Genomic DNA, 24,474 nt, shown 5'->3' on the forward strand with positions numbered 1-24,474 from the left:
AATAACATATATTCCAGAGAAATAAAATCATTAGTACCTTTGTTTGAACAATGTATTCAAGTTAAAGTTATAAATAGTAATCTATAATAGAAAACCAGATATCATGAATAAAGCTGTGAAAATCATTTGAATGGACAACAAAACATGTATGATGCCTTGTAAACGTTACTTACACCACTGAATTTATCCACTGTAAAATCTAGCCGTTATGCCTTATGTATATTTAGATGGAAATATACATGAAGAAATCACTTTACAGTAGAAGTTTTATCAAAGCTGTACTGTAGTGTTTTTATCACAGCTATCACACCCTGCTGTACTGTAGTAGTTTTATCACAGTCATCACAACCTGCTGTACTGTAGTAGTTTAATCATAGCTATCACACGCTGCTGTACTGTAGTGGTTTTATCACAGCTATCACACCCTGCTGTACTGTAGTAGTTTTATCACGGCTATCACACCCTGCTGTACTGTAGTAGTTTTATTACGGCTATCACACCCTGCTGTACTGTAGTAGTTTTATCACAGCTATCACACTCTGCTGTACTGTAGTAGTTTTATCACAGCTATCACACCCTGCTGTACTGTAGTAGGTTTATCACAGCTATCACACTCTGCTGTACTGTAGTAGTTTTATCACAGCTATCACACTCTGCTGTACTGTAGTAGTTTTATCACAGCTATCACACCCTGCTGTACTGTAGTATCACAACCCTGCTGTACTGTAGTAGTTTTATGTATCACAGCTATCACACCCTGCTGTACTGTAGTAGTTTTATCACAGCTATCACACTCTGCTGTACTGTAGTAGTTTTATCACAGCTATCACACCCTGCTGTACTGTACTAGTTTTATCACAGCTATCACATCCTGTACTGTAGTAGTTTTATCACAGCTATCACACCCTGCTGTACTGTAGTAGTTTTATCACATCTTGTAGTACTGTAACATCTTTACATTGCAGGCCTTACGGACAGTGGATATCCACAGTAAATCATCTCTACCCACACCTACACCCCATACCCAGTTTCTGTCTGTGTGTAGGATCCTGTGTCCTTTACCATTTTCACTCAGTATCACAACATTTTTGGTGTTATAATCCCCTATGATGAGGCTCCCCTGCTTATCATACACTAAACCATAGGGGTTAAATGGTTTACCTCCTGTTTGTGGTGATTGTTTATTTGTACTGGGGATGTCACCTCTGTAAACAAACAGTTGCTGGAAGTCAGTATCCATGACAAAAACATGTCTGTTTCCATCACCACCATCACGTATATTACTGTGATCAATCACTGCGACATTGTTAGTGACAGGACACGCTGTGATCCTGTATGGTGTACACACTAACGGTTTCCCAGTCCCTGCTGCCATTGTAGTGAGTACCATCTGACCTTGTGTGGTATATTTGGAGACGTTTCCTAACATGCCCACAATGACATGGTTCTTTGCTGTAATACATATGCAGATAGGACGTGCTTTAGTTGTGAATTGTTGAGTTAACTGTCCTGATACCAGCTCCAGGATGTTGCTTTGTGTATCACAGACCCACAATCTGTGTGTTGTTGGTGATAGACTGATGTCCATGATACTAGCCTTGTGTGTGACCTTCTGTATCACTGTGCCCTTCCTGTCCAGGAGAGTTAATGTTTCACTGTACTTGGTCCAGGCCTGGTCATCAGTGGTAGGACATATAGAATAAATGTCACATGGAGACTTCCACTCCTCCACCACCTTGGTCTCTGTCAGTAGTGTTTTCCTGTCCACTGCTTTCTTATCTTTATCCTCTGACTGCTGTTGTGATGAGGGTTGTTGCTGACCATCTGATAATAATACTAACCGTTTCTGGTCAGTGGATGTATGACCTTGGCTTGATGTGGTGGCCTTTCCTAAGGCTTGTACCAGTTGACCTTTAGGAGTATTGTTTGGGTTGAAGCTGACTGTACCTAAGACAGCTTTTCCAGGAATATGTATTTGGGAATCTATTTCACATTTAATGTCATTGATTTCTATTTGAGAGCCCTGCTGAAGTACTGTCTTACATTTCTGCATTTGGTGTACTAGATCATTTTGTTCTGTTCTGTCAATAAAGTTTCTTATGTCTTGTTTCTTCTGAGAAGCGACTTCACTAAGCTCACACATTGGATGAGTTTTATGAATAGTTGCAATACATTTTAAACAAATTAGTTCTTGACATTTTTCACAATACATATCTAGTTGTCTCCCCTTGTGATGGTTACAGGTTGTCTGTCCTTCCGTACGAACTGGTATGCTTGCTGTTGCCATTCTGATGAAGATTGAATGTTTGTTGAATTTCTGAAAATTGAATATATTGAATCAATACAATGTTGTCACTAAATCAATTGAAAAAGGGTTTTATTTTATGTTGTTACGTGTTCTATATCCTGTTCAGTTTGTATGAAGTACCCGGTAATAATAGTTCATTGGGTGGAAAACTTTCTTAGTCAACGACAGCAACACGTACGTAACTAATAGTAAATGGGAAATCATCAAAGGACTATCCAGTATTGAGTGGAATTCTCCAAGGCAGTGTTTTGGGTCCGATCTTATTTGTGATTTATATAAATGATTTACCGGAACATACCACAACAAATACTTTCCTATTGGCCGATGACACCAAAATCTACAGGGGAATTAGAAATGAAGATGATAAAAAGGCTTTACAATCGGATTTGGACAAACTGCAAGAATGGTCAAACACATGGCTACTGAAATTCCACCCGCTGAAATGTAAAGTTCTAACCATAAAAGGAAAAAGCAATGAAAGTCAGAAGTACAACATGACAGATGAAGGAGGTAATAAAATTAATCTTGAGAACATATCGGAAAAAGACATAGGAGTGCATGTGGACAAGGATCTAAATTTCTCTATACACATTCAACAAGCAGTCAATAAAGCCAATAGTATTCTTGGACTAATAAGAAGATCATTTGTATACACAGATGAAATATCATTTTAACAACTTTTCAAAGCATTAGTAAGACCACATATAGAATACGCTGCAAGCGTCTGGAATCCATAACAGAACAAAGGACATCGAATCCATAGAAAAAGTACAGCGGAGGGCAACCAAACTAATTCCAGGGCTTAGAGATCTACCCTACAGCGAGAGATTTAAGCGACTAGGCTTACCTTCACTATCCTATTGGAGACTGTGGGGAGACATCATAAATGTATACAAGATAATGAACAATTTCCATGACGAAAGGGTTACCATTGAAATATTTGAGCATGATACCGCATCCGCGGACGAGAGGTCATTCGCAAAAATTAAAGAAAAAACATTGCAAGTTAGATCAAGGATTTATAAGTGAGAAGGATTCGTGTCTGTCTCTTTACATAACTAAACACCACGCGAGACGCCTATGAACCGGGAATAAAAACCGTTTTTCTCAACAAACACTTGTCTTATCGAGTCAAACGAAACACCATTGTAAAGTTTATTAAATTTCACGACGTTTATTACTTGCTTTAAAGACGGAATATTTAGAGGATATGTCTTAAATTTTCGTTAAAAAAATCGATAGCTCATAAAATGACGGCCCCACTTCAGAAAGTAAGACGGTAACCCTCGCACCCGCAAGCTACATCAAAGGCTGCGCCGGCGGATATCAAAGGAAAATCAGTCGTCGCCCAACGTCACGGTCAGTGCACAAACACAAAAGCGCCTGCCTTGGACTTCCCCAAAACCCAGTGTGACTTATCCTTCTCATATACGTCCTTGGATTTAATAAGATATTTTATGGACGCAGGCAAGTAACGTGCCTCTATGTCCATATCTAATACAATGAAATGCAATGAAATAATATCCATGATGTACAATTAGTAATTAAGTGATATCAATTATTAAATGAAGTTAGTTAATTGGGACGCCCGTGTTCCATTTTATAGCTCCCCAAGTGGTTGTATTTAAGTTCCAAATTAGCCCAGTGCTTGTCTAGACTTATCTCGAAGTCTCTTAATTATTATTGTTGAGTTTATGATATTTTCTGGTAAACTGTTCCATATATCGAGAGTTCTAAATCCAAAGGAATATTTCCGTATATCTAACCAAGGACGTATATGAGAAGGATAAGTCACACTGGGTTTTGGGGAAGTCCAAGGCAGGCGCTTTTGTGTTTGTGCACTGACCGTGACGTTGGGCGACGACTGATTTTCCTTTGATATCCGCCGGCGCAGCCTTTGATGTAGCTTGCGGGTGCGAGGGTTACCGTCTTACTTTCTGAAGTGGGGCCGTCATTTTATGAGCTATCGATTTTTTTAACGAAAATTTAAGACATATCCTCTAAATATTCCGTCTTTAAAGCAAGTAATAAACGTCGTGAAATTTAATAAACTTTACAATGGTGTTTCGTTTGACTCGATAAGACAAGTGTTTGTTGAGAAAAACGGTTTTTATTCCCGGTTCATAGGCGTCTCGCGTGGTGTTTAGTTATGTAAAGAGACAGACACGAATCCTTCTCACTTATAAATCCTTGTTAAATTTTAATAAATATTGAAGTTTTAAAGCACAGGAAAATAATTACCTGATAATTACTGCATTCACTGATGACACACATAGGGTACCTGGGATTAAATCAAGTTGGCCATCCCCAGAATCTAAAGGATATTCAATGTTGTTCGAATTTCTCTTCCTCAGATATTCACAGTCAAGTGGGAACTTACTTCCTTCTTCTCATAATAGCAGATATGTCATTTTTCAGTTTCTGATGAAAATATCCATTTCAGATCAAAATCAGTCCACTTAATACAAAAAATTGTACATTTCATGAAATTATATGTGTCCACACAGAATAAGACCATCCTTGTCACTGGTTACTAATGTAAACAAACGCGTCTGTCTATTGCCCGTTCCGAAAAGGTTGTTATCTGCCCTTGAAGCTGGAACTCTTTTGTGATTTTCGGTACGAAAAGCGCTCATGGGAATGTCTGATCAACATTCGGTGCATTCACTATGTCCCAAAGAATCCTGCAGTACTTTCAGGGGGAAAGAGGTCGACAGTTGGACAATATCACTTCGTCACTTCAGCGCTCATGGGAATGTCTAACAACATCCGGTGCATCCACGATGTCCCAAAGAAAAACGAAGAAATACTGCTGTTCCCGCAGTAATTTCAAAGGGAAAAAAGTCGACAGTACGACAAACAAACAAACTGCATATGGGTAACAGTTACCCATTTGAGTAACAGTTACCTGTTTGCAGTAATCATTAAGTTACCCAATTGTGTGATTATGTGAAAAGAAAACGCATAATGTTGTTTTAAAAATTATAAAATAAAGCGTCATAATTTTTAGAATGCCTTACAACTGATCAAAGACTCTATGTTTCAGTCGGTGAAATATCAAATTCTGTTGTCTAACTTTGTGGTAAGATGACAATTTAGGTGCTTTTCATTGACTTCAGTGTATAGCAATCAGGGAAATTCAGTGCAAATGTCATTGTTGAATGAGTTTAACCTGTGTTCTATTTTTAGCTCCATGGTAAGCAATGGAGGTGGTTTATTTTGTGACTTTTACCAAAATTGAGACAATGAAGTTTGTCCCATTTTGATTAATAATGTACTATGTTATGTTAGTAATGGTGCCATGTCAAAATTATTAAGCCCTGGCCTTTTTTGATAAAAAAAAGAGTTAAAACAACTTCATTCATTTTTCTTATACAATATTCCTCATTTGGGTAACTTATTGATTATTCAAACAGGTAACTGTTACTCAAATGGGTAACTGTTACCCATATGCAGGGTTGTGCCCAACCTGGTTAACAGAAAAAATTGCTCCAGTCATTTTTGTGGGACAATGCGGACCAACACCAACGCACCCATTACCATCAATATTTGGAAGTAAAATATATCAAACTTCGGTGAGAAATTAGTTTTATTACAAATTTTCTATGTTGTTGATCGATTTTTAATCTTTAAAACTCTGCGATTATTTGATAATCATGACCTAGTAATTGTATAGAACGAATAATCATACCCTGTCTCCACTCCATTCCCGGCTGTCAGAAATCGTTTGTCCGTCGTTCAGAGCTACGTCATCGCAGCTACTGAGCTAGTAATTGAACAGTACTACTATTGTTTGACTGGATACAAATCACATACTTTCATCATATTGCGATTGGCCAATGGGATATGTATAGTTCGTCATTCTGTAATTTGAAACAAAGAAATTAGGTTTAATTATCAATACTAAATAGATTTGTATACATTAAAAAATTGATTTTAGAGTCCTGTAAAGGTATTTTAAGCATGTCATGTGCAGTAATAATTACTGTCGTTGGAACATGTTTACATTACCACTGGCCATCTGTGACTTTATAAATAGCTGTAGTCCTGAATATCCAGTTGATTGAAATTAATTTGGAAATTAATTGGGAAAATGCTGTAAAAACAAATAGTGGAAAATTAGATCATACAAACTTTTCAAAACCAACTTCGGACTAGAAAATTATTTAATAAGCCAAAACTATAATGATAGGAAGAATTTTTCTAAATTAAGAATTAGTGCACATTCTTTGAATATAGAGTCTGGAAGTCATAAAAGACCAATTATACCTAAAGAATTAAGATATTGCAATTTTTGTAATAATAATTTAATTGAGGATGAAAAACATTTTATTCAAACATGTACGCAATGCGATTCTTTTCGTAGGACATTTTTTTATTCAATTTATTAAATAAACCTATCAAAATGTAGTGTGAAAGAACTGTTTATTAGGTCATCTGACCGAAGGTCAGGATGACCTATTGTCATCGTGTTTCGTCCGTCGTCGTGCGCCGTCCGCCGTCCGCCGTGCGCCGTCCGCCGTGCGCCGTGCGTCGTGCGTCGTGCGTAAGACTATTTATACAAAAGCCTACTCCTCCTTAACCCTTGAGCGGATTACATCCATATTTGGTGTGAAACATCATTGGGGAAGGACAATCATATTTTATATAAATGAGCCTGGTCCGAACCCTAGGGGCTGAGGGATGGGGCCCAAAAAAGGGCAAATTTTCTTAATTTTAGCTTTAAAATCCTACTCCTCCTTCATCCTTGAATGGATTTCATCTATATTTGGTGTAAAACATCGTTGGGGAAGGACAATCATATTTTATATAAATGAGCCTGGTCCGACCCCTAGGGGCAGAGGGGCGGGGCTCCAAAAGAGGAAATTTTCTTAATTTAAGCTTTAAAATCCTACTCCTCCTTCATCCTTGAATGGATTTCATCCATATTTGGTGTGAAACATCATTTGGGAAGGACAATCATATTTTATATAAATGAGCCTGGTACGACCCCTTGGGGCTGAGGGGTGGGGCCCCAAAAGGGCAAATTTTCTTAATTTTAGCTTTAAAATCCTACTCCTCCTTCATCCTTGAATGGATTTCATCTATATTTGGTGTAAAACATCATTGGGGAAGGACAATCATATTTTATATAAATGAGCCTGGTCCGACCCCTAGGGGCTGAGGGATGGGGCCCCAAAAGGGCAAATTTTCTTAATTTAAGCTTTAAAATCCTACTCCTCTTTCATCCTTGGATGGATTTCATCCATATTTGGTGTGAAACATCATTGGGGAAGGACAATCATATTTTATATAAATGAGCCTGGTCCGACCCCTAGGGGCAGAGGGGCGGGGCTCCAAAAGAAGAAATTTTCTTAATTTAAGCTTTAAAATCCTACTCCTCCTTCATCCTTGAATGGATTTCATCCATATTTGGTGTGAAACATCATTGGGGAAGGACAATCATATTTTATATAAATGAGCCTGGTCCGACCCCTAGGGGCTGAGGGATGGGGCCCCAAAAGGGCGAATTTTCTTAATTTAAGCTTTAAAATCCTACTCCTCTTTCATCCTTGGATAGATTTCATCCATATTTGGTGTGAAACATCATTGGGGAAGGACATTCATATTTTATATAAATGAGCCTGGTCCGACCCCTAGGGGCTGAGGGATGGGGCCCAAAAAAGGGCAAATTTTCTTAATTTTAGCTTTAAAATCCTACTCCTCCTTCATCCTTGAATGGATTTCATCTATATTTGGTGTAAAATATCATTGGGGAAGGACAATCATATTTTATATAAATGAGCCTGGTCCGAACCCTAGGGGCTGAGGGGTGGGGCCCCGAAAGGGCAAATTTTCTTAATTTTAGCTTTAAAATCCTACTTCTCCTTCATCCTTGGATGGATTTCATCCATATTTGGTGTGAAACATTGTTGGGGAAGGACAATCGTATTTTATATAAATGAGCCTGGTGACCCCTAGGGGCAGAGGAGCGGGACTCCAAAAGAGGAAATTTTCTTAATTTAAGCTTTAAAATCCTACTCCTCCTTCATCCTTGAATGGATTTCATCCATATTTGGTGTGAAACATCATTGGGGAAGGACAATCATATTTTATGTAAATGAGCCTGGTCCGACCCCTAGGGGCAGAGGGGCGGGGCCCTAAAAGGGGAAATTTTCTTAATTTAAGCTTTAAAATCCTACTCCTCCTTCATCCTTGAATGGATTTCATCCATATGTGGTGTGAAACATCATTGGGGAAGGACAATCATATTTTATATAAATGAAATAGATCCGACCACTATGGGCAGAGGGGCGGGGCTCCAAAAGGTCAAATTTTCTTAATTTAAGCTAGATCCTACTCCTCCTTCATCCTTTGATGGATTTCATTCATATTTGGTGTGAAACATCATTGGGGAAGGACAATCATGTTTTATATAAATGAGCCTGGTCCGACCCCTAGGGGCAGAGGGACGGGGCCTAAAAAGGGGAAATTTTCTTAATTTAAGCTTTAAAATCCTACTAGTCCTTCATCCTTGGATGGATTTCATCCATATTTGGTGTGAAACATCATTGGGGAAGGACAATCGTATTTTATATATATGAGTCTGGTCCGACCCCTAGGGGCTGAGGTGTGGGGCCCCAAAAGGGCAAATTTTCTTAATTTTAGCTGGCCCACTTCCTGTTTTCAGATTTCGGTCTCCAATCTCAATGAAAATTGGTCTATAGGGGTTTAAATTAATGCCGAACAACATGCAAACATTTTCATTAATACTTTGGTTTTCCAAGATGGCCGCTGGCCCACTTCCTGTTTTCAGGTTTCAGTCTCCGATCTCAAGGAAAATTGGTCTATAGGGGTTTTAATTGATTCTGAAGGGGAACTTTAGGTGAGGACAATCATATTTTATAAAGGACCGAGCTAAGACCCATGGGGATAGTATGGCGGATGTCCAAAATGGAAGCTTTGCTGAAATTTGGCTTTAAAATACGTAAATGGGTTACAACCATATATGGATGAAGGGCTACCAAGTTTGTTCAACGAATGACATTTACCTATTTCAGAAACTTACATATTCAACTAAGGAGTTCCTTGTATTGTTTATATTAATCGTTAACCAATACTTTATACTGTGACTTTGTTGTTTTGTGCAATGAGTCAGATGACCGTTAAGGCCCATGGGCCTCTTGTTTTTATAATGTCATACAAGAATGGCCATACTGAAATTTGTAAAAATTTTGTAAATTTTGTGAATTCTGCATACAACTTGAGATTCCCCATCACTTGAGTTGCATCATTATCAAGTTAAATTTTTAGCCCACCATCATCAGATGGTGGGCTATTCAAATCGCCTTTCGTCCGTGGTCCGTCCGTCCTTCCGTCCGTCCTTCCGTCCGTCCGTCCGTTAACAATTCTTGTTAACGCTATTTCTCAGAAAGTACAGAAGGGATCTTTCTCAAATTTCACATGTAGGTTCCCCTAGGGCCCTAGTTGTGCATATTGCATTTTTGGACCAATCGGTCAACAAGATGGCCGACTGGCGGCCATCTTGGATTTTGATAGTTAAAGTTTGTTACCGCTATTTCTCAGAAAGTTGTGAAGGGATCTTTCTCAAATTTCACATGTAGGTTCCCCTAGGGCCCTAGTTGTGCATATTGCATTTTGGGACCAATCGGTCAACAAGATGGCCGACTGGCGGCCAGCTTGGATTTTGATAGTTAAAGTTTGTTACCGCTATTTCTCAGAAAGTTTTGAAGGGATCTTTCTCAAATTTCATATGTAGGTTTCCCTAGGGCCCTAGTTGTGCATATTGCATTTTGGGACCAATCGGTCAACAAGATGGCCGACCGGCGGCCATCTTGGATTTTGATAGTTAAAGTTTGTTACCGCTATTTCTCAGAAAGTTTTGAAGGGATCTTTCTCAAATTTCATATGTTGGTTCTCCTAGGGCCCTAGTTGTGCATATTGCATTTTGGGACCAATCAGTCAACAAGATGGCTGACTGGCGGCCATCTTGGATTTTGATAGTTAAAGTTTGTTACCGCTATTTCTCAGAAAGTACTTAAGGGATCTTTCTCAAATATAATATGTAGGTTTCCCTAGGGCCCTAGTTGTGCATATTGCATTTTGGGACCAATCGGTCAACAATGATGACCGACCGGCGGCCATCTTGGATTTTGATAGTTAAAGTTTGTTACCGCTATTTCTCAGAAAGTACTGAAGGGATATCTCTCAAATTTCATATGCATGTTCCCCTTGAACCCTAGTTGTGCATATTGCATTTTGGGAGTGATCGGTCAACAAGATAGCCGACCGGCGGCCATCTTGGATTTTGATAGTTAAAGTTTGTTAACACTATTTCCCAGAAAGTACTGAAGGAATCTTTCTCAAATTTCATATGTAGGTTCCCCTACGACCCTAGTTGTGCATATTGCATTTTGGGACAGATCGGTCAGCAAGATGATCGACAGGTAGCCATCTTGAATTTTGATAATTGAAGTTTGTTACTGCTACATATCTCAGAAAGTACTGAAAGGATCTTTCTCAAGGTTCATATATAGTATGTAGTAAAAGTTTGAAAAGCAGGGAAAAATCCCTCTTTCTGTTGTCAGACATAGATCATTCTTTGGTGGGCGCCAAGATCCCTCCGGGATCTCTTGTTATCTAAAGTTCATTATAAATATAATATGCATTATTTCATGAGTATATTACATTATTCTATGTATAATGTATTTGTATTTTACTAAATTATATAATATCTTATTATAATACTATTTATTATGTTACCATTCTGTTTCCTTTATTCGTTTTACCTATGTAACATTGTATGTTATACGGTAAATAAAGGGTTTTGGTATTCGCATTCATACTTCATGAACAGAAATACAAAATTCTGATTGTTACATCTACATTAAAATCTTTTGAGAAGTGAACATTAATATGTCTACGTCGTGTAGAATACATGTTCTGCATTTGAACATTTTGGTGTCTGAAGTACACTGTACTACAATGCAATTTGCAAACCCGGCTGACTTTCAGAAAGTTTACAATACAACTAGGATCCTCGATCTGCATGTTGGTATTAGGGCTGGGTATATTTGAAGGTCTAAAACGATACGATACGTATTGACAATACACTGAAACAATACACGATACGTATTGACGATATACTGGACCTCTTTTTTCAAATTCAGTTGACCATTGTGTTTTGAATATTGTGACAATAAAAGACAATTTTGATAAAACATTCTATACCTGGCAAAAACCTACCAAACATTTGATTTGGTTCACCATCTGTGTTGATTAATTTCTGTCAATTCGTATTCTTAGTCATGAAACAACATTTCTAATCTATCTAGGTGACACAGATGCTTTAAACACTTCCTTTTGATTGAAATGCTCTTTCTTGAATGATATTTTAGAATAAATTTTGTTTGAATTTCCTCTTTCTATAATGAAAAAAGTAGGTTGGGTTGTTAAAACGATACAGTGATATATACAGCATGTTTGCGTATCGATATTCGATACGCTTTTGAAAACCGATATGTATCGGTATATCGACATATAAATCCAACCCTAGTTGGTATTATAATAAAATTATGCACATGCCCATAGTTTATAAATATGTTTTTAGCTCATATACTGTACAAAAACACTGTAGCTATAACTACATGTAATGTACATATAAAATGTTTTATGATATATTTCCAGTAATCAGCATTTAAGATAAACAAGGTATATCTATTTAAATTTGCTCAATCAATTTATGCTAGCAATGATTTTAAATACCACATAAAAAATGTTATTTTTTTCCTATTATTTTTCTAGAGTTTGGAGAACTCATGTGATCAGAAAATGGCTGCAACCTCAACATGTAAGATGGATGTTTTGTGCAGTAATGTAGAATCTGAAGTACCAAGTAACACCAGCATAGCCACATCTGATTCTGGAACATCTGTGCTGTTACATGATTATTGTGGACCTACAAATATGGATGCCATTGCTAACATCAGAAATCAATGTTCACAAACAGCACCATCAGCAGTTTCTTGAAGTACACAGACAGATGCCACTCTAATCAAACAACACTGTAGTCAAGGAGCCCAAACAGCTGACGTTAAAATGAGAGAGATTGGTATTCAAGTAAATTTGCCACAATTGACCTTTGATGACATCAATTCTGATGACAAAATCAGAATTTATACTGGAATTCCAGATACTAGCACATTCAGAGCTGATGAGCTATCTGAAGATGCAGCCCAAGGAACAGGTAGTGATAGTTATTTCACTGTTGGTGGAAGACCAAGGTCATTATGCTTGATTGATGAATTTTTCTTGGTTCTGATGAGACTTCGCCTCAAACTCATCCTTGAAGATCTTGCCTTTCAATTCTGTATATCGTCATCAACTTGTGGAGAAATTTTTAACAAATAGATTGATTATTTAGAGACAAAGTTTGGTTTTGGTTTGGTTTGTTTATTTTTACGTCCTATTAACAGCCAGGGTCATGTAAGGACGTGCCAGGTTTGTTGGTGGAGGAAAGCCGGAGTACCCGGAGAAAAACCACCGACCAGCGGTCAGTACCTGGCAACTGCCCCACATGGGATTCGATCCCGCATCCCAGAGGTGGAGGGCTTGTGGTAATATGTCGGGACATCTTAACCACTCGGCCACCGCGGCCCCAAGAGACAAAGTTGTCCTTTTTACTTATGTAGCCTTCAAGGGAAGTAGTCAATGAACGTATGCCTTCTTTATTTAAAGACAAATTTCCAACAACTCGAATAGTGATCGACTGTACAGAAATTAAAACTTAAACACGAAACTCGTTGAAATTAAAATCTGTATAGTGACTACAAATCACACTCTACATGGAAGTCTTTAGTTGGTATAAGTCCAGCAGGTACTGTTACATTTGTGGGCAGATAGTATTAGTGACAAGAAAATAGTTAAAAAAAGTGGATTGTTAAACTTAATTGAACCAGGAGATGCGATAATGGCAGACAAAGGATTTACCATATCAGACTAAACTGCACCCAGAGTGATCCATCTAATCATTTCTCCATTCAAACGGAAATCTACATATTCAAAGCGTAGGTTCATAACACTAAGGATATAGCCCAGGCTAAGATTCATGTTGAATGTGAAATGGAACGTATTAAGAACTTCAGGATTTTTAGGTCATCATGCTTCATCCGTCGTCGTGCACCATCCGCCGTGCGCCGTCCGTAAACTTTTCACATTTCAATCTTCTTCTCAAGTTTGACCAATGAGATTGAGCTGAAACCTACCTGAAATGATCCTGAGATGGTCCTGACAAAGTGTTGTTATTCTTCGGGTCGATCCGAAATCCAAGATGGCCGCCACAGCCGCCATCTTGAAAACACATTTTGAACTTCTTCTCAAGTTCTTCAGGTGAAATTTTGCTGAAACTTGCATGAAATGATCCTGACATGGTCCGGACAAAGTGTTGTTATTTTTCAGGTTGATCCAAAGTCCAAGATGGCTGCCACAGCCGCCATCTTGAAAACACATTTTGAACTTCCTCTCATGTTCTACCGGTGCAATTTGGCTGAAACTTGCATGAAATGATCCTGACATAGTCCCGACAAAGTTTTGTTATTTTTCGGGTCGATCCGAAATCCAAGATGGCCATCACAGCCACCATCTTGAAAACACATTTTGAACTTCATCTCCAGTTCTACAGGTGCAATTTGGCTGAAACTTACATGCAATGATCCTGACATTGTCTCGACAAAGTGTTGTTATTTTTCGGGTCGATCTGAAATCCAAGATGACCGCCACAACCACCATCTTGAAAACACATTTTGAACTTCTTCTCAAGTTCTGCCTATGTGATTTGACTGAAACTTGCATGAGATGATCCTGACATGGTCCCGACAAAGTATTGTTACATCTCTGGTTGATCCCAAATCGAAAAAGGCTACCATGGCACTATATCTAATTAATTTCCTACATGTTAAGGTCCTTGGGCCTCTTGTTTGAAATAAAATTTGTTGAAGGAAATTGAAAATGATCCTGACATGGTCCTGACAAAGTGACACCATATGAAATTAATTTTACTATTGCCAAGGTAGTCAGATGACCGTTAAGGCCCTTTGAGCCTCTTGTTTGATTGGTTGCTTTGTTTGTGGTTGCTAGTATAGGACTCGGCCATACAGCTCGGGAATCCCTGGGAGTCCCGAGGGAGGTGTGGCCTTTACGACCTTCAGTAACCCTATGTATTTCAAAGTGGACAAGGGAGAGAAATCCAGTCCGCCTCCATCACCAGTCACCACGAAATCAGGAGGCGACAGCAGTCATGATAACCCAAAATTTGATGACGTAAATTTCAACGGTGACAGCACATGACCATGACAACCGTTGCCATGGAATCTATATATTACCAAAGAGACTCAGCCACATTTTATATAAATATCTTCTAATTTAGGATTTTATAATAAAATTAAATGAAAAATAGACTTTGTATATTTTCTGTATTATAAAAAACCTTATTTATGCCTCTGAATCAGTGATACATTATCTGTCCGTCCACAATTTGTTTTGAAAGCCATTGGGTCCATTGATTTGAAATGGCCAGTTCAGGCTTACATGTAGACATTAACTTTATTGGAAATGGAGACTACTGGTCTTCCTAAAGGAAAAAATAAGGGTCCTGACAAAATGTTGAGGCCTAAAATTCAAACACCAAATTTATTTTGGCCATTTTTTGCTAAGATTTTTTTAAGAAACCATTCATCGCATCCTTAAACAAACTTTATATTTCTCCTAAAGATATATCGGAAGTGCATACATATTCGAATTCACAGTAAATGTTAAGTTTGTTCATTTGGTTTGGTTTATTTATTTTTACGTCCTATTAACAGCCAGGGTCATGTAAGGACGTGCCAGGTTTGTTGGTGGAGGAGGGCTTGTGGTAATATGTCGGGACATCTTAACCACTCGGCCACCGCGGCCCCGTTAAGTTTGTTCAAGGAATGGTTGGGAGACTTTAATCATCATGCTTAGTCCGTCATTGTGTGCCGTCTGCCGTTTGTAAACTTTTCATTCCCACAACTTACCAAAAGGCACAGGGTTCTGATATTTGGCCGAAGGACTATTCAGTTTGTTCTAACGAAGGATCTTGACCTTCGTTCAAGGCCACAGGGGTGAAAAAGGCTTAAATCTTTAAACGACTTCTTGTGAATAACTAAAAGGCATAACGAGACCTGATATTGGACTTGCAGTATGCTTGGATGAAGGGCTACAGAATTTTATCAAATGAATGACTTTCATTCAAGGTCACAGGGGTCAAATAGTCTAAAATCTTAGGTGCGGAGTACTGATATTGGGCCTGTAGCATACTAGGATGAAGGGCTACCAAGTTTGTTCGAAGTGAATGACCTTTATGTAGTTTTAAGATCAAAGTCATAAAATATATTGGAAACATACCTTGAAGATGCTCTACCGCTGACAGAGCATAAACGATACACATTAATTGAACATAATTGGTGTTTAATCATGTATAAATATGTCTAATTAACACAAAAAATAATATGAAATAATTTATTTTGCCTTTGGTATATGAGGAATCATTAATTTATTCCATATAGGACATAGTGCCACAATTTATTTTTTGGGATATAATTATTTTTATTTAATATTTTTATCTTGTAGTAAAATAAGAAGCTCAAACTTTCCATGGTGGTAATGGTGTGAAGTAAGTAACTTTTGTTACTGAAGAAAAATATTAATTCATCTGCTCCTTTTTTTGATAGCGAAAAAAAATGTCATTTGTCGGGGGTGAAGCATCTTTAATTGTTAGCCAATAATGTATACTGTGACTATGTTGTTTTGTGCCAATAGTCAGGGGGCCGCGGTGGCCGAGTGGTTAAGATCTCTTGACATATTGCCACAAGCTCTTCACCTCTAGTTGCCAGGTACTTACCGCTGTTTGGAGGTTTTTCTCTGGGTACTCCATCTTTCCTCCTCCAACAAACCTGGCATGTCCTTACATGACCCTGGCTATTAATGAAATTAATTATCAGATGTTAAACCAGATTACTGTTCAGCCCCATGGGCCTCTTGTTTATTTTTTTTCTGTACAATGTTTAGTAAGTTGATATGTAATGTTTTGCATTGGAAGAGGTTTTGATAAACTACTATGACACATGATTGGGATAAATCGTTTTCATACATTTATTAATAAACAGTGAATCCAAATATAAATCCACATCATACAAATTGTTTACATGTATCTCCAGGTGTATTCACATTTTATAAATACCGACACAAAGTCTCCATCAAGTCTCTACCTAATTTCTGTAAACCAACTTTCTGTTGTGGCGATTAAATTTCACGATTTCCATTTCAAAACAAGTTTGTAATGATAATTATTCACAGATTTAACAATTAAATGATAATTCCTATCTATATAGATGATGTTGATAGTAATTAGTGGAGATAAACATTTGCCAATTTACTTGGATTGGGAAAGTAAATTGCACGTGAATAAAGGCTGCTTTACAGTACATATACCGGTATATAATTATCACTATGAAAAATCAAAATTTCAAGTAAAGTATTAGAAACCAATATTTACAATCAAACCTGTTGATAAAGACCGCCCAAGGGTCAAGTCTGTCTATTAAGATAATAAAACAGTCAAACCTTCTGTCAATAAAGACTACCCAAGGGTCAAACCTGTCTATAAAGACTACCCAAGGGACAAACCTGTCTATAAAGATCACTCAAGGGTCAAACCTGTCTATAAAGACCACTCAAGGGTCAAACCTGTCTATAAAGACCACTCAAGGGTCAAACCTGTCTATAAAGACCACTCAAGGGTCAAACCTGTCTATAAAGACCACTCAAGGGTCAAACTGTCTGTAAAGATAGTCAAAGAGTCAAACCTGTCTATAATGCCACCCAAGGGTCAAACCTTTTGTCTTAAAAGACCACTCAAGGATAAACCCTGTCTATAAAGACCACACAGGGGTAAAACTTGTCTTTAAAGATAGTCCAAGAGTCAAACCGGTCTATAAAGACCACCCAATAGCAAAACCTGTCTATAAAGACCACCCAAGGGCAAAACCTGTCTATAAAGACCACCCAAGGGTCAAACCTGCTGTACTGTAGAAGTTTTATCACAGCTATCACACCCTGCTGTACTGTAGTAGTTTTATCACAACTATCACACCCTGCTGTACTGTAGTAGTTTTATCACAGCTATTGCACCCTGCTGTACTGTAGTAGTTTTATCACAGCTATCACACCCTGCTGTACTGTAGTAGTTTATCACATTTTGTAGTACTGTAACATCTTTATTACTTGACCCCTAATCTGTATCCACAGTAAATCATCTCTACCCACACCTACAGCCCCTACCCAGTCTTTGTCTGTATGTAGATTCCTTTGTAGTTTTCCCTGTGCACTCAGAAGGACGATATTTCCGTTGTCTAAGTCCCCGATGATGAGGCTCCCCTGACTATCATACACTATACCCCAGGGGTTAAATGGTCCACATCCTGTTTCTAGTGCTATCATCATGCTGTCACCTCTGTAAAGAAACAGTTTCTGTAAGTAAGTATCCATGACAACAACATGTCTGCTTCCATCACCACCATCATCTCTATCACTGTGATCAATCACTGCGACATTGTTAGTGACAGGACACTCTGTGATCCTCCGTGGTGTACACACTAATGGTTTCCCAGTCCCTGATGCCATTGTAGTAAGTAACATCTGACCTTGTGTGGTATATTTGGAGATGTTTCCTGACATGCCTACAATGACATAGTTCTTTGCTGTAATACATATGCTGTAAGGACGTGCTTTAGTTGTGAATTTTTGAGTTAAATGTCCTGATAGCAACTCCAGGATGTTGTTTTGATCATCACAGGCCCACAATCTGTGTGTTGTTGGTGATAGACTGATGTCAGTAATCTCGGTATTGTGTGTGACCCTCTGTATTACTGTACCCTTCCTGTCGCAGAGAGTTAATGTATCACTGTAGTAGTTCCTTGTCCAGGCCTGGTCATCAGTGGTAGGACATATAGAATCAATGATACATGGAGACCTCCACTCCTCCACCACCTTGGTCTCTGTCAGTAGTGTTTTCCTGGCCACTGCCATCTGTGAAGAGGACTGTTGTTGACCGCCTGAAAATGATACTGGCCATGTCTGGTCAGTGGATATATGACCTTGGCCTGATGTGGTGACCATTCCTAAGGCTAGTATCAGATGACCTTTAGGAGTATTGTTTGGAGTGAAGCTGACTGCATGTAAGAAAGGTTTTGTAGGAAAGTTGACCCGGGAATCTATTTCACATTTGATGTCGTAGAATTCTATGTGAGAGCCCTGCTGAAGTACTGTCTTACATTTCTGCATTTTGTGTTTGAGTTGCCTGTCATACATTTCAAGTTCCTGTTTGTATTTCTGTATGCGTTTCGTGTTGTCATCTTTCATATCATGATATAATGAAAGTGTCTCTTCTGTAAGCTTGTCAAGGTCTTGTTTTAATTTATCTGTTTGCATCTTCACCTGTTTTGACAATTTATCAAATATGCTGTCGTTGTCTTTGAGGAGTGTATCAGTAGATGTGATGTATTTACCGATCTGTACCAGATCATTTTTTTCTGTTCTGTCAATGAAGTTTCTGATGTCTTGTTTCTTCTGAGGAGTGACTTCACTAAGCTCACAAAAAGAATGAGTTATGTGAATGCTGGAAATGCATTCAAGACAAACTGGTTCTTGACACTTTTCACAATACATATCTAGTTGTCTCCCTTTGTGATGGTTACAGGTTGTCTGTCCTTCCGTACGAACTGGTATGTTTGCAGTTGCCATTCTGATGAAGATTAAATGCTTGTTGAAATTCTGAAAATTGATAATATTGAATTAATACAATTGTCTTTGCTTAACCAATTGAAAAAGAGTTTTATTTGATGTCCTGTTCAGATCTATGTGTGAAAAAAAGTCTTTAAATGTTGACCTCAAACAAAACACAAGAAAAACTGATGATACACATAAGTTACCTGGAACGTAGGAAAATGATTCTAATGTTGTCAAATTATTCTTCCTCCAAAATATGCAGCCAACCATGAATTTACTTCCTAAATCTTCTCCTGCTGGCAAATCTGTCACTTTCTCAGTTTCTGATGAAAATATCTATTTCAAATAAAATGCAATCTTGGTAGGATACACAAAAATGTACATTAAATGAAATTATATGTGTCCACACAGAATAAGACCATCCTTGTTATTGGTTACTAACAACAAATGTCAACCAACCAAAATGCTTGTCTCTTGTGGCCTGACGATATCATGATCTATTGTCTGGTTCGATACACGTACAGTTGTTATACAGACATGTAAAGCAGACATAGATTGTGTAGTAGATCAATTTGGGTCATGCTTACAAACTGTGATATTTAAATACCTACAGTTCACCCGTGATGTATTCACCTGTGGTGTATTGTATGTTGGGCAGGTGTATTGGGTATTAAGTCACACCTGTACTGTACTTGTATAGGTAGATACACCTGGGGTGTATTGTATGTTGGGTATGTGTATTGGGTAATAAGTCACACCTGTACTGTACATGTATAGGTAGATACACCTGGGGTGTATTGTCTGTTGGGTATGTGTATTGGGTAATAAGTCACACCTGTACTGTACATGTATAGGTAGATACACATGGTATGTATTTTCTGTTTGCTATGTGTGTTGGGATGGGTAATAAGTCACACCTGTACTTTATCTGGTGAGGGGGAAACTTTGATATTTTTCATTCGTGCTTCACACTCCTGACACAAGGAGTATCCTCTATCTATATGTGTTGGTACCTGTATACTCCAACAATGTTAGAGGTAGGCCTATAGCACGACGAGACACTTTTGGAACATTACGTCGTGTCTAACCTCTAACTTCCGACAGAGATTTATTTACATTATACTATTTAAAGGTAGGTTTAGCTTCCGACAGAGATTTATTTACATTATACTATTTAAAGGTAGGTTTAGCCCAACCAAATAATTATTTTTTTGTGAAATGCGATAAGCGGAAGAAAAGATGAAAAAACATGTTAAAATATCTCAATTTAATTTCTTTATGTGTTAGAGATTGAACAAATGTGTCTTGAATACAAAATTGAAGGAAATCCTTGATTTATTACGGTGTCCGTCAGACAAAATAATATGCAAATGAAGCTGCGATGGATTGTGTTGTCGAAGTTTGGCGCATGCGCATTGTCACGCACTAAAAGTAAACAAAATGGCTGAACGAAAGTGTGTGCGATGAAAAAATATATCTGAATCGGCAACAAAGTGGAGGAAATTATAATGGATTCGGTAGCACCCTAGGATATATATAGGGAATTAAATTCAGAGATGGCATGTAGCAATAGAAGAAACAGAAGCCACATATCAAGCGGAACTTGCCGGGATCTGTTGGGACTCGTGTCATTGCACGTGGTGGGTTAAATTTCAACACATATGCAAGCGCACAAACAGCCGCAGACTAACTACATGTATATTTGGTGTACAAAGTTAGCGAGCGTATGTAAGTAACATGAAGTGTTTTAGATTATATGATATGTATAAACAGTCCCTCGCACTTCGATTTGTTGTTGTTGTTTTTTAACTAAACTGACATTTTGTTGCACGCTGCCGTTTGTTGCTGCGGCCTCGTTTTGGAAAAAACGTCATGTTCTTTGTAAAGCTTGACTTCGCCCTATTTTTAGAGGAGTATTTTCCTGGTCAAGCTAGGCAACTGACCACCCATATTGTTCGCTGTATGCATTGAAAATGATCTGAAGATTATATCTATGTATAGGATAAATTTCAATTTCGTAGTCTTTATATTTCATTGGGCGAAACCTACCTTTAAATCTCTGACGTTAGGAGATGTAAATATTTGTTTTAGATGGATTTTACGGCGATTTTGTCAAAATACTTGTTAATTTCTGAAAAAGATGTAGGTATTTGACATTGATGACGATGTAAATATGATTTAAACGTTTTATATTGTCACAATTCAAACTTTGAAAATGTTACCCTCAGCATCGGGTAAATGGCTTATCGGAAGCAGAGATTTAAATAGTTTTTCTCGACCGCCGAGTTCATACCCTTGATAATATAGATATATATATATATATGTATACTGTTGGTTAAGAATTTTCGTGCCAGGTCCCTGTGGTATATAGGCACATCGCAGTTGGTCTCGGTAACAAATTACCTGGCTTTACTCAACATTTTATGCAGTGAAAGCATGGTAATAATCTTCGAAATGTTTGTGATTAAAAAAAAATCTGAAAAGTTACTTATATTTAGCCTTTAATGTTGAATGTAGTCAGCTGACGTAAATATCCATCAAATTCTGGCTATGGTTGTCGTATGTTAAGTCCAAAATGAAAAGTCTGCATGTTGTCTATTGCATACCGTACATATGTAAATCGGGATATTTTGGTGATAAATGTATGTTTATGTAATGTGATTGAGTAATTTTTACGAGAGTACATGTTCACATACGTAATGGATAAGCATGTAGAAATATGCTCCTTATATATAATAACAAATAAATACGTAGCCGAATTTGGTGTGTTACATTTTAAATATCGAAATACCAGTATCCCTATTTAAAGTTGTATTTCTTGTAATTTTCACCATCACAAACTCCCATAAAACATAAAATGTGTGAATATTCAATGCTTATATAGGATGGTTCAGATCCATGAAAACACCAATATGCTATTGACATAGCGGTAAATGTCGCATGAAATATCACACGTTTTGAAAGAACCTCCACAGTCAACGCCATGTTTCAAACTTTCGGGTAATATCGGAAAACCGACATCGGCGATACCCAATCGGAACTCCTCGGGCATTCTTCTTTCCATGCTTGCCGGAAATGTCCGAGGAAGTTCGATTGCGGCGATACCTAGACTGGTTCCCTTCCCTTAGTTCTCTTCTCTCCGCCAGGCTGCGCTCCGCTCACTCAGTGTAGACTGGTTCCCGCCTCAGTTACCTCCCTTGCGTACGCTTCACTGTGAGCGGAGCGTAGCCTGGCGGAGACTAGAGAACTAATGGAAGGGAACCAGTCTATCACTCAGTGAAGCGTACGCAAGGGAGGTAACTGAGGCGGGAACCAGTCTAGGCGATACCCATATAGATCGGAACCTCCCGAGCCGTATCACGTGCTCAATATCGACAATACCAGTACAATCGGAACTCCTCGTCATTTTCTCCGAAAGAAGTGGGCGAGGTGTTCCGATTGAATACCAGTACAGATCAGGATATTTCCGAGCTAATTTAAACGTTAAAAAGGTTTTTTACTTTTATAATTAAAAATACTTCCAGTGCTGCAACTTTATAAAAAGTGGTAAAAGTAGAAAGTTTAAACCTCGGGCAGACGGAGAAAAATGTGTATAACACTTAAAGAGTTTTCACTATGACAAAAAGAGCGAAAGTGATATACCATACAACTTTTAGGTTTTCCTGTTGTCATGAACGAACGTCATTACAGGATATCACACAAGATGTACAATAACAAAAATTCCCTGTAGGTGTGAACCGGCCATACACTGACTTGTAGATAAATGCATAAGTATTCGTCACTGTTGTTTTTCCTTGTACATTCTATGTTTTTTTTTTTTTTCTTTTGAATTTTCATTTTTTGGGGGTTACAATTATTATTGCCTTACATGCACTTATGTCGTTATACTGGCTCCATCTTCTGCTTCACAACTGATGTGGCACAAGTTATATATCTTATTTCTTCACGTGTTCTTGCACGTACAAAATGTTCTGTCCGTAAAAATCTTGGTACATCGAAGGGTATTACAAGGAGTCTACAAATAGAAATATGTATAGGGGATTGTAGCGTGATCTTCGTCCTCTGTAATGTTTTTCCATGTTGTCTACATACATATTAATATATCTTATTATAATTTGTGACGTACAGAATATTATCAGCTGTTTTAATATGTCTTAATTACATGATAATATTTCAATTGAAAAGAAAATACTTTATGCTATAAATATCTATATTTTATGAATATCATATTCCAATTAATAACATTAACTACAGAAGGAAACTGCCTTTTGTAACTTTGATTTTCATTTCAAAATTTTGTTAAAATAAATAATGTTTAGAACGATGCAACACTATATTTTCAATGAAAATGCACATACATGTATAATGTTATAAAAAAAATTATATATGAATACTTTGTCGCAACGATGGCATGTCACCAATTCATCTAGGAGACACAATTTTGACTTTAAAGATGCTCCACCGCCGACAGAGCATGTACGATACTCATACTTTGGACAATGATTAGTGGGATATCGTGTATATACGTCTAATTAACACAAACAATAATATAAAATATATTTTACTTTTGGTACATATGCAATCAATACTTCATTTCATATAGGAAATAATTCCGTGGATTTTTTTCGGGACGCAATTAATTACTTGTATTTTTAATATTTTTGATTTGGAGTAAATTAGAAGCTCATTTTTTCAAATGGTAGTAATGGTGAGAAATAAGTAACGTTAGTAACTGAAAAAAATACGATATCAACTATTAACTTCACTATCACGAAAGACCATACATAAATCAAATGTTGGTAAAGATGATGACAAACAACATCCTAAGCAACGTTATAAACACAAACATTTAGGATTTCATTTTGTCAGTGAAACGGAATAACAGTAATAAGATTATAGTGTATGATGTGACTGGTCAATACACGTGTTGTGTGTAATACACGTGTAACAATTCACCTAAAGTACGTCTGTTTGCGATTTCGAGGCACATTGCTATGATCGCCAAAAATTGATCCGCGATATAATGAGAAATGGTTGAATATTTACCTTCAAAATCCATATCACGAAAATATAAAATCACTAACATATGATTTTCTCGTTTTTAAATCAAATCTCGAAAATTTCGGTCCACGAAAATATTATGGTTACAGTAAGACAGTGAAACGTATTTAAGTATCTTCTTAAGTTTTGACTATGATGAACAATAACGTGTGCATGTTTGAACTAGTAACGATATATACTTTTATTACAATATAAAGGTGAAATAATTGCGTAATTGACAATTCTTACATTATCGTATTTTTTCGGAACCTTGCAAGAAAAAACACCTTTAAATCAATACAATGCTATAATCAAGTGCA

General features: G+C 37.5%; 2 protein-coding genes and 1 long non-coding RNA gene across 6 annotated transcripts; 1 reads left to right on the plus strand and 2 right to left on the minus strand.

The window, feature by feature from the left end:
* Positions 1-718: 718 nt before the first annotated feature.
* On the minus strand, positions 719-19,791 carry LOC138310224 (E3 ubiquitin-protein ligase TRIM71-like). Of its 3 annotated transcripts, none has more exons than XR_011206372.1 (3): positions 19,318-19,791; positions 17,406-19,159; positions 719-833 (listed from the first exon to the last, which is right to left on the minus strand). XR_011206372.1 is itself a non-coding variant. In XM_069251343.1 (2 exons), the coding sequence occupies exon 2, from the start codon at positions 19,127-19,129 to the stop codon at positions 17,579-17,581; it is 1,551 nt and encodes a 516-aa protein (XP_069107444.1). In that variant the 5' UTR covers positions 19,130-19,159; positions 19,318-19,791; the 3' UTR covers positions 16,457-17,578. The 3 variants fall into 3 exon arrangements, 1 of the variants encoding a protein (XP_069107444.1); XR_011206371.1 differs by lacking the exon at positions 719-833 and adding an exon at positions 16,457-17,345 and having other exon boundaries at positions 17,376-19,159; XM_069251343.1 differs by lacking the exon at positions 719-833 and having other exon boundaries at positions 16,457-19,159.
* On the minus strand, positions 833-4,937 carry LOC138310225 (uncharacterized). 2 transcript variants are annotated; one of them, XM_069251345.1, is made up of 2 exons: positions 4,689-4,937; positions 833-2,317 (listed from the first exon to the last, which is right to left on the minus strand). In XM_069251345.1, the coding sequence occupies exon 2, from the start codon at positions 2,285-2,287 to the stop codon at positions 929-931; it is 1,359 nt and encodes a 452-aa protein (XP_069107446.1). In that variant the 5' UTR covers positions 2,288-2,317; positions 4,689-4,937; the 3' UTR covers positions 833-928. The 2 variants fall into 2 exon arrangements, with proteins under 2 accessions (XP_069107446.1, XP_069107445.1); XM_069251344.1 differs by having other exon boundaries at positions 4,550-4,937.
* Positions 4,869-12,741, plus strand: LOC138310227 (uncharacterized). Its single transcript, XR_011206374.1, has 2 exons — positions 4,869-5,883; positions 12,113-12,741. It is a non-coding gene; the product is annotated as an uncharacterized lncRNA (long non-coding RNA).
* Positions 19,792-24,474: the final 4,683 nt, after the last annotated feature.

The sequence above is a fragment of the Argopecten irradians genome, chromosome 16 (assembly GCF_041381155.1).
Source record: "Argopecten irradians isolate NY chromosome 16, Ai_NY, whole genome shotgun sequence".
Classification (NCBI taxonomy): domain Eukaryota; kingdom Metazoa; phylum Mollusca; class Bivalvia; order Pectinida; family Pectinidae; genus Argopecten; species Argopecten irradians.

Bases quoted from the DNA above. Each gene is read 5' to 3' on its own strand.
- LOC138310225 (XM_069251344.1), bottom strand. From the start codon at position 4,582: ATGTGTGTCATCAGTGAATGCAGTAATTATCAG. The intron at 2,318-4,549 runs GTAATTATTTTC...TTCAATTTTCAG, and splicing joins GTGAATGCAGTAATTATCAG to AAATTCAACAAACATTCAAT.
- LOC138310224 (XM_069251343.1), bottom strand. From the start codon at position 19,129: ATGGCAACTGCAAACATACCAGTTCGTACGGAAGGACAGACAACCTGT.